Source organism: Scyliorhinus torazame, chromosome 9 (genome assembly GCF_047496885.1).
Source record: "Scyliorhinus torazame isolate Kashiwa2021f chromosome 9, sScyTor2.1, whole genome shotgun sequence".
NCBI classification, from domain to species: domain Eukaryota; kingdom Metazoa; phylum Chordata; class Chondrichthyes; order Carcharhiniformes; family Scyliorhinidae; genus Scyliorhinus; species Scyliorhinus torazame.
In genome coordinates, this window is record NC_092715.1 from 244908932 (window position 1) to 244919750 (window position 10819).

General features: G+C 41.1%; 1 protein-coding gene across 2 annotated transcripts; it reads right to left on the reverse strand.

The window, feature by feature from the left end:
• Positions 1 to 302: 302 nt before the first annotated feature.
• Positions 303 to 9567, reverse strand: LOC140429782 (programmed cell death 1 ligand 2-like). Of its 2 annotated transcripts, XM_072517228.1 has the most exons (7): positions 9368 to 9567; positions 7863 to 7931; positions 6026 to 6385; positions 4976 to 5254; positions 3993 to 4139; positions 2738 to 2856; positions 303 to 1998 (listed from the first exon to the last, which is right to left on the reverse strand). In XM_072517228.1, exons 2-6 carry the CDS (start codon positions 7915 to 7917, stop codon positions 2804 to 2806), a joined length of 894 nt encoding a protein of 297 aa, XP_072373329.1. In that variant the 5' UTR covers positions 7918 to 7931; positions 9368 to 9567; the 3' UTR covers positions 303 to 1998; positions 2738 to 2803. The 2 variants fall into 2 exon arrangements, with proteins under 2 accessions (XP_072373329.1, XP_072373330.1); XM_072517229.1 differs by lacking the exon at positions 2738 to 2856 and having other exon boundaries at positions 9368 to 9565.
• Positions 9568 to 10819: the final 1252 nt, after the last annotated feature.

The following is a 10819-nucleotide window of genomic DNA, read 5'->3' on the forward strand; positions in this document are numbered from 1 at the left end:
TCATCCACTTGGAACTTCTGGCTGAAGATTGTTGCAAATGATTCAGCCTTATCTTTTGCACTGATGTGCTGGGCTCTCTCATCATTGAGGATGGGGATTTTTTGTGGAACCGCCTCCTGGTTGTCCACCGCAATTCATGGTTGGATGTGGCAGGACTGCAGAGCTTAGATCTGATCCGTTGGTTGTGGAATCCCTTAGCACTGTCTATTACTTGCTGCTTATGCAGTTTGGCATGCAGGTAGTCCTGTGTTTTAGCTTCACTAGGTTGACACCTCATTTTTAGGTAAACACACTGAAAAAAATATTTTCCAAACACTTTTATTCTTAAAATAATACTGATGTAATCATACAAAAATAGTCTCAGAGATATATAAATACAATCTATTTAAACCAAACAAAGTTTACATTGATGAAAATTCACAGTTGCAAATAATTTAAATCACATTTAGCTTATTAATGAAACCTTCAGGTTTACCAGGTAAAAAGAGTTGTTTAAATTTTTCAAAGCAGAAAACTCAAACCAATCATTGTGTTGTTCCACTGTAAACAATTATTAAATCATACAAGAACACTGGAAGAAAGTTTAATCCATCTCCTTCAAGTAGTCGAGACAAAAAAGAAAACACTCTGAACACATTTGAGGCAGAACAACAATTTCTTGACTTGATAAAGTAAAAATAACTGCGTTGACATATGACGGCACAATTTAACCTATCAAACAATATCTATATAGATATTCCAGAGCATGTGCTCCTTCTAAACATAGCGCTTTTCTCTGCTTCTGCCAGAACCGTCAAACTGTGGCTTGCCATTCTGAATGTGCTGTTATTAATGATTCAAACAACAGCCTCAAAGCAGAAATATTCTCTTTTCTTAAACTTTTGCAATGTGCCTTTCGTCGAAGTTTCTCCCCTCATTGAGTGAGTGGTTCTGAACAATCTTCAAGCTTTGGAATTGAGCGGGATAAGTATTTTCGACAATACCAAGAAAGGACTTATTCCCCAAAGCACGCGTGTATTTCCGTGTGGCACTGATTGAGAACCGAGTGTTGGAGGTCTCAAAGTTTCATGGCTGAGAATGGTCATGCAAAACCTTGGAAGGGAGAAAAAAGGGTGTCCAAAATGTGGAGGTAGATACAAGAGGCGCGTTCAAATCTATATTCCAGCTTCAGAGGTTAAGAAGATGGAGTGCGAAATCCAAAAATTCAGAACAAGTTCCTTCTGCTCCATTTCTTCGCCCTGATGTGGTTAAACAATGTGTGTTTTTTTACAATCCTCAATTCTAAAATGCCATTAATACTGCCACATGGCAGAGATGCTCCTTTGCTCCTGAACTGCATCACAATTTACAGGAATGCTGAAACTGTGGCTTCAACCATGACAGAACAAGAAATTCCCCTTCCGTAAAGGCCTATAAACTTTCCCAGCTGACAGTAATCTTTAGCTGTTTAGATCTGTGACATTTTTCTAATGGGTATATTTTTTCCTTGTAAAAAAGTCTAGCGTCCAGAATTTCAAGTTGAATGTAAGATGGCCGCAGATGTTTCCCCTTGTCACCTACTGCCAGGCAAAACTGTGGTTCCTCGGTTAAAAAGAAGCAACAGACAGGCTTGTTGAGTTTCCGGAATTATTCCACGCAAGCGTAATACTGAGTATACGGATTCGATTCCAGATTAAGGTTTACCGTGAATTGTACAACCAATTCATCATACCGCCGGACTCAAATAAAACCGAGTATCTTCACACAATTGTGACTGAAGTCCAGCTCGGACAATGTGCTTAACGAACAGGATGCTGCAGAATTAAGTGAATGTTGGCTCATCTTTAAAGTCACATTCACTGTTGATCAGCGAAGGTTTGTGCGGCTTTGGACAGTCAGCTGGTTTGTAGAAGTGTACACAATTCTCAGATTCCAGGTTTGAGGATTGAAAGCATTCTTTCCAATTCCGACAATGAAGGCTTCATATTAGCGAGCTGGTTTCACAAACTTTTATCTTGCCTAATAACAAGGAGAAATCAATCACATGGTAAGTACAGGTATTTAACTCACACTTGCCTATCATACAAGCCACACATCAGTCAGACAAGGGTATATGTAAACTAAAGGAAGACTTTACATCAAAAATTACATTGAAATTGTTCCTTATTCCAATATCCTGGGGACTGCAAGTAATCAAGATATTTTTTAAGTTACCTCAGCTGTCTTATTCTCTTATTCACTGGCTGACTTTATTATTATTATTATTATCTGTTGCATTATGTTATAGGACATTTCTAGCCTATATTTGATCAGTGTTTAATTAGGTTGCAGTCCTTTATTATGTAATAAATGTAACTGGAATATCAAGGATAATAATTATTTTAAAAAATTAATTTAGAGAACCCAATTCTTTCTTTTTTTCAAATTAAGGGACAATTTATTGTGGCCAATCCACCTACCCTGCACATCTTTGGGTTTGTGGGGGTGAGATCCACGCAGACACAGGGAGAATGTGCAAACTCCACACGGACAGTGACCCGGGGCCGAGATCGAACCCGGGACCTCAGCGCCGTGAGGCAGCACTGCTAACCACTGCGCCACCGTGCCACCCTATCAAGAATGATAATATGATTAGTTCTGTGCACATCCAAATCTCTCAGCGTTATCTTTGCTGTCTGTTGAGAGATGGGAAAGCCGCTTGGATGTGATTTATCTCCCAGGTTATTCAACCCTCAGAGTAGAATAATAGCCCACCTACCTTTGGTTTTAACAAGCTGCCATTCTAAAACTTTTTCTGCCTATTTCAGTCCCAGATTGTGAATGTTTAAGGGGGTTCACATTCCATCTCTGCGGGTGCAATCATGGGATCCATGACAACTGCAATGGCAGAAACAACACAATGGTCTTTATAAAGTCATGAAATGGACCTCATTCACATGGAGGGAGTGATTAGCAGGGGCAGAGGGGAGTAAAATCCAATTTTCACAGAGGCGACAAATGGGTGTTTACTGATCGGCCGCCTGCCACAGTCTCTGTCCAATGTTTCTTTCTATTGAGAAGTCAATGATGGATGTATATGAACCAGCTGGGCTGTTAGCACCAATCTTGCACTTTCAGTGAAGATATATTTTACCACCATGGTACCTGAACAGGAACTAACTAACAAAATGTTAAGGGAATTTCTTTCACTCTCCCGTTATGCTGATTTCTAGCAGGGTCTGAAACCAGTTGTGCCACCAGTAGCCATTTTCTCCAGTAGCTATTTTCAATGCTAGAGTGCACAGACAGAATTTCAACTGTCTATTTAACTGTGCAAGGCTTTGCAGGAAAGCATAATAACCCTGTCCTTGCCCAATATTGCCACAAGTGCATTTTCCTGAAGAGGATCGCTGGAAAGCGATAAGGAGCAGGAATCCTGACTGGTTTCCCCACTTTGTTCCTCATGCCTTGATCAAGAAGGCAGTGAGGGCAATGAAAATTAGCCGAGCTTGGCCTTGACTGAACTGAGGTCTATCAAGCTAGCACAGAGCAACGATCTGGGATCTTTGTTTAGGAAGTAGTAATGGTAGACACTCACTTTTCTATACTGAAACAAAAATAGGGTAAAAACATTTTATCTTATTGGAAGAGTCTGTGTTTTCCAATCAGCTGCCGTAAAGTTAGCTTCACAGCTTTGCTGATTTTACAAATTAAAATTCCTCTTAAAGGGATTTGCTTCCCAAAAGGGGAGTAAAACATTTCACTCAGCAGCAACAAATGAAATTAAACATTTGTATTTTTGACCTTTCTTGTCTATGCTATTTGATCGACAGGCAAAAGGACACAAATATTTCAATGAAGATATTTAAATCTCAATTGACATCAGCAATTAAACAGGAATGACAAATTAGCACATAAATAAAACTTCAAAAAATATGGGTAGAGCAACTTTAATGGTTTATAATTCTCAACTCCATGACTATTCACTTGCACGTTAGAAAGCGACGCATCCACCATGCACAGCAATGAATTACCTTGACGATACCGCCCCGATTTTAGTAAGATGGACACAATTATGATGACTCCAAGTAGAACTGTCACAGGAATAGCGATTGCTGCAATGAGGTAACTCCTATTTGTTGAAAGCAACTCATCAATTTTTTCTTCTGTCTCTTCCATTTCTAAAAGTTAAGCAGTGACAATTAAAATGTGCACACATCAGGTCAATATTATAAAGCTATGCACACACACACACGGTTGTACTCTAAGAGACAATTTAATACGTTGAAGGTGCAAGTTATAGTCGTTTGAAACATATCTATTTAAAGTAGTGTGACCAGTCTTTATGTAATTGTTTCTTTTATTTGTTGGTCCAATCTCAAGATCTACGTTAAACTACCTTTTTGACAAAAGGTCAAAAGGTTTTGAGATCAGAAACTCATTAGCTTGGGAATTATGGACCCAGCCAGCATTCTTCTCCCATATGGCAAACTATAGAGTGTACCACTAAACTGCTGTTTGTACAACCTCAGGGCAATGTTGTCAGATCTATTTCTAACATGCTAATATTTTCTCTATTGTTGGTGTAAGTCTTGTGCCTTAAGCAAAGAGGCAAATATTCATACTGACCAGCAGTGCTGGAGTCAACACAGATCAAATTAACTTACAGCCAAACCACTGCACTGGAGATTTTCAAAATGGCAGTCAGCTTCTTCTAACAAGAGGTGACAAGGGTAATGGGAAGAAATAAGCTACCATCTAATCAGGTCCAATTTTCAATTTCATTGTCCTCACATATTGTTTTATTTCTACAAAGTATGAACAGTATGAACAACAAACCTTGCATGCTTGCATTTGTACGTTTACTGTGCGAAAGTAAAATACTAAACTCTTTAGATCAAAGTGTGGCTGTACATTGCACTGAATGTCTATCACAACACATTGAAATTGACAGCTTTACAAATTCCTTAATACTGCTGCAATGCCATTGAACAAACAAGGAACAAAAGTGACCTACCTTTATTTTGTAAAATAGCTGAGGTATTCATTTTAAATTCTTTAATCCAGAACATACACAAATAATTATCATTAGTCTCTTCCTTTATTCTAAGTACGCTTCGAATGTTGTACAATCCATTGGTGCCAGTGAAGTGGGTGGTATTTGCTGTTTCGTTGATGTCAGATCCATTTGCATAATACCAGACGACCTCAGCTAAAGGGTATCCCATAGACTGACAGATCAACTCTGTCTCTTTCCTTTCCTTTGTTTTGATGGTCTTTATTTCACCGTAGGAAGCTGTAAAATAGGAAGTCACAGAGTGTGATTTAACCTGGCTGTGTTTCTAAGCCCTCTGAAGTCCTGCAGTTGCTGTTTATCTTTTGCAGCTAGATTTGACTGTGTAGTCTATAAGGTGCTGCTATTTAAAACAGTGCAGAATGTGCTTCACTTTTGCTATTTTCTTAGTTTTTCACTTTAAACTTTTATCCTAGTATCCAGTAACCCTCCCTGGATTGGAAACCTATTCCTGAACAGCACGGTAGCACAGTGGTTGGCACAATTGCTTCACAGCTCCATGGTCCCAGGTTCGATTCCCGGCTTGGGTCACTGTCTGTGTGGAGTCTGCACGTTCTCCCCGTGTCTCCGTGGGTCTCCTCTGGGCGCTCCGGTTTCCTCCCACAGTTCAAAGATGTGCAGGTTAAGATGGATTGGCCATGATAAATTGTCCTTAGTGTTAAAAAGGGTTAGGTCGGGGTACTGGGTTACGGGGATGGGGTGGGCTTAAGTGGGGTTGCCTTTCCAAGGGCCAGTGCAGACTCGATGGGCTGAATGGCCCCCTTCTGTGTAAATTCGATGATCTATGATCTATGAACATCCACTTTACAGCTGAATGCTGGGACACACATATTGGCCAAGGTGAAGGATGTCCATCCTGTCCTTGTGTGGGAACTTACAGATGCAACATCACACCTTGGCTTATTTACGCCACTAACACTGGATACTGAGAACAATTTACATTGAATTTGAACGAACCAATCGGCTGCTGGCGCAGAAGAAAACTTTGCTCACCTGTGACTTCCAGTGCAGTCTCTTTATAATCCACTCCATTGAGATCAATAACACAGCGGTAGGTCCCTGCATCAGACACTCTAACTCGGCTGATTTCCAGCACTGCGCGTCCACTGCGGAGTTCATCGAGCAGCATGAACACCCGTTCGCTGTACTCCTGAGACTGGTCCTGGAGAGCTGGTTTCCCGTTAAACAGTTTATAAACCAATTGAGAACTTCCATCGCTCAGTATGTGATGCCAGTACAGCTTTATCTGGTTTGAGTTGAAGTTGGATTCAACTGGAAATCGGCATTCCACAGTAATGTTATTCCCATAGGATGCAGTGTAGGACAATCTGGGAGCAGTGACCGTGAAAATAGCTGAAACGACAGAACGTGGTGTTAGTCGGTGGTTGCAGATACAGAAATTTATGGGGTGAACTTCTCCAGTGGTTCTCCTGACTGCTGTCACCATGGCAGGCAAACTGTGAAAAACACCATTAACACTGGATACACCAATGTTTGTGGTGGATGGTCAGAAGCAAACCCATGGAAATTCACCACCTTAAGCTAACGACCCATATTTGATCTGAGAATGGCTGACTGAAATGTGGGTGCCCAAAGTGTGAAAACAGGGATCTAGATTAAATTACGTATATTATCGGCAAGTAATTAGGATCATCAAGGTCCTATGCAGCACTGGTTCATCAGTAGCTGTAATCATACCAAATCTGCTCCTGTTTATAATTTGGCATTTAAAACTGAACTTTAAGATGTTATTTTGTTTTGCTAACAGTTTCAACATAGATTAACATAGAATTTACAGTGCAGAAGGAGGCCATTCGGCCCATCGAGACTGCACCAGCTCTTGGAAAGAGCACCCTACCCAAGGTCAACATCTCCACCCGATCCCCATAACCCAGTAACCCCACCCAACACTAATGGCAATTTTGGTCACTAAGGGCAATCTATCATGGCCAATCCACCTAACCTGCGCATCTTTGGACTGTGGGAGGAAACCGGAACACCCGGAGAAAACCCATGCACACACGGGGAGGATGTGCAGACTCCGCACAGATAGTGACCCAAGCCAGAATCGAACCTGGGACCCTGGAGCTGTGAAGCAATTGTGCTATCCACAATGCTACCGTGCTGCCCATAACATTTTCATAACATTTCAACATTTCTTTTAAATTCTTTTAAATATCATCTTTTCTTTTAATTTCTTTTAAATATCATCTCTGAAAACACTTTTGAAACATACTTCTTCCTAGCCCGAGAACTCCTGAAGGAGATTTCCCTCTGTGCCTTCCAACTCCAATGTGGTAATTAAGCATGGAGGATGGAGTCACAAACAAGCACACATGATATTTTCACCTCCCTTTCTTTGTTATCAGTTTTTCCTCAGCCTGGACAGTTGAGTGTCAGTAGCCTCTGTGGCTGTGGGTTGGGCATTAGTTCTATGCTCACCTGACCCACGCGCATCCAGCAAGGGTTGCTGGACAGTCTTTAGGAGATGGGACACTGTCCGATTTGCCCTTCACTAACCCAGGAGCGCTGAAGTCAGTTGTGTGGCCATACATTGCCCGAAATTCAGCTAATTCTGCACTCAATGCAGATCAAATCAATTGTTTAGTCTGCTTGGTTCAGAAGTCACCAAATGTTTGCTGGCTCTGAGGCCTATATGGGATGATTCAGTGACAACTGGCTGGAAAATCTGAATCAGTTATCTACTACAGCTTCAACAACAGGGTACGTTAGCAACTTCTAATGGTTCGTTCATGGCTCCAACATGCATTTGTGCTTCACACTGATTTATTGATGAAATAGTAAAATCTTTATTATCTTGATATCATACCTGTCACCAAGGGTAGGTGAACTCCCAGCATAAGCACTAATGATATGATCTTCATCTTTCTGAAGTTATCTGAAACATAAACATGGATTTTTCAGTTAAATTATATTTTATAAATGAATGGTTATTATTTTTCTTATGATTGGCTATTGAATAATCATTACACTCTCCTAAGCCCTCCCTGCATTCTTAATTTGTTGGCTGATTCTATGGCTGTTAATTTCAACAGTCAACTGGATACTTTACTCATGATTTTAACAGGAAAAATTATATTCTGGAATGGCAGAGTTTGAGTTAATAAAAACATTCAACTATCACCCCATGCTTTAATCGCCTTCCCTTCTCCCAGCTGTCTACCAGTACCCATGCTTTCAGGCACCACTATTTATATGTCACGGGTCTACATTTGTCCTATCAAACGGATTTGATATCTAAAGTTCAACTCAAACCATATCAACTGACGTTGTACCATTATCATGAAAGCAAAAAAGTCACAGCAACTCTCAAACTACACAAACTCATATTCTTGAATATGAATCTGTCAATATAATCTACATCATTCTGCGGTGCAATAAGATTCTGCAGCATTAACTGTGTTTAAACCACAACACAACCATGTTTTCCACTAAGCAGCTGCTTACTGGTAACTGCTGAATGCAGTAGAAAAGTGAGTCAGAGTTGTTAAATTCTTCTCCTGTACTCTGGTCTCCATTTGTTGACATATTTAGTATTTCAGTTTTACATTGAAGATAAAGGTTTGTGTTAAGAAATGTAAATTTTCTTCACCACTTTGATAGACAATGATATCTAAACTCATAATCTAACGGGGCACGAGGCTAGATTTCATTAAGAAATAAATCTATAATTTAGTAGTTTCATCGCTACGAGCAGAATAAAAAGGCAAATTGTTCCTTTGAATGTAACACCAACAATGGACAATAATCCTGTTTAAGGTTTGCCAAAACTGACGCCTGTCTCTAAGCGAGCAACAATACAATCAGATACAGGAATCAGTCAGACAGACACAGTCAATAAGAAAGCTGACAAATTAAAGTCAATATGCGCATGCCTCTAACTAGAAAACATGTAGGAACTGTGCAGTTAGATATTGGAAAGCAAATGGAAAATGTGCTCATTTGCTTTCGTCTGCAAATCGTCCTCGGAACGCACGTAAATAATCCGGTGACAGCAAAGTTCAATCATCTCCGCAGGCTCAACACCACCAAAAAATACTCTACAACCACAGCAACATGACAGCTCGTCGAAATGGACATTTCGTTAAAATCGTAAAACTAAATGATTATGTTTTTTGTTCCTGAACCACACTAATTCCACTCTCTTTGTGTTGCGCCCTCTCCCCCTTCACGAGAATCATAATTTTAGGAGTTTAACCACCTCCGCCGTGTTCCCAAATATTTGCCATTTGTAAAAAAAATTAAGACAAACAAACATTGCCAAAGTCAACATGAAGGACATGCAGCAGGTTAACAATGAGCTGCCTGTCTTACCTGAAACTGCACTCCAGCAAGTGAACTATTGGATGTATGAAGGTGCAATGCTGTGCTGCTGAACTGGTGGCAGTATTTAAAACACTGCAGGGAAATCCCCACCCCACTGTGTCACTGCTCTCACGTGTAATTCCAGGAACAGAACAGCTCACTAAATCTCCCTCATTCCACCAGCCGGGATTGGGAAAATCATATACCCTCCCCTCCGGCTAGCTCAAATTAGGGAAAGCTCGGCTGGTGGTCCCTTTGTTTACAAAATTGCTGGTTCATGCTTACTCCAAATGTAAATCCGAGAATAATACCACTTCACAATGAAGTGCCCGCCCCTTGTCGGGACGTATCGCCGCCGTAGTTTTGAGCAAGAACCCTTCACTTTCCTTATGAAGACTGTCTGGAAGTAGCTGATTTCTCGACAGTGACGGGTGGTTATTCCTGCCATGGACCCGTCGCTAAGTGAATGACTGATCCATCAATCAATCCCCAGTTTATGCAACTTGCCGACCCTCCTCAACCACCGCCCCCTCACCCCCACCACTCCCAACACCACAAGGATTTAATGACTAGTACATTTTAGGATGACACTGGAGAATGTGCTAGTCAGAGTGAAGTTACCCTCACTTAGGGTAAAGTGAAGCACATTAACCGTTTGATCACCAATGCCTTGTTTGCTGATCATGTACACAGCTTTCCAATAGGAATGTCAGACCTCTGCCCTATGGTACCCTGCTCCATCCACTCCTGGAGTCCTGTGTTCAGCCGTTGGCCATTCAGCCAGTGAAGACACTAAAAGCACTGGAGTTGGCTCAGGAAGGTGCTCTCAAAGTGATTCCCTGTAGCAATACCCTAGACTTATCAAATCCCCTTTACGTAATTATACACCCCAATGCTTCACAAAGTGTCACAGAGTAAAATTTTACACCGAGCCCTTGTTGCCAATTTAATGGAATACTATCCCACCAGCATCACCAATAATGTAGCTCTTTAGAGTCGCCAATATGATACTGAGGCTCGTTTTATGATATGATGTTATGCCCCAACAGCATCGCCAATGCTGTGGGTGTGTCTATTTCTCTTACTGAACCACAAGGCATTCCCGTATATCGGTCAAATGACCCCACAACCAGTTAGTCAGCTCAAGTTCAAAGATGGTTTATTTACACACAAGGGTCACTTCGACATGCAAGCACAATATACTACAAGTTAAACTACACCTATCAACATCAAAAACCTATACTTAACTTCAGGCGACCGGCACTGTGCAAGTGGATAAGGCCTTTACCTTGATCACGTGGCTGGTTTGAAGAAGTGGCTCTGTCTCTGCTGGGCTCATCTATCAGGTAGCGATCGTTGGTCTTGAACTTGGCTGTCTGATCGTTATGCTGCAGTTGGGCTGGCACAGGCCGGATTCAAAGGAGGCTGGCACAGGCCAGGTCCAAAAGAGGCAGAACACAT

Excerpts from the sequence above, each read along its gene's own strand:
- LOC140429782 (XM_072517228.1), bottom strand. The coding sequence starts at position 7,917 with ATGAAGATCATATCATTAGTGCTTATGCTGGGAGTTCACCTACCCTTG. Across the intron at positions 6,386-7,862 it reads TCACCTACCCTTGGTGACAG|CTATTTTCACGGTCACTGCT; the intron begins GTATGATATCAA and ends CTGTCGTTTCAG. Across the intron at positions 2,857-3,992 it reads ATCGGGGCGGTATCGTCAAG|TTGTCATGGATCCCATGATT; the intron begins GTAATTCATTGC and ends CTGCCATTGCAG.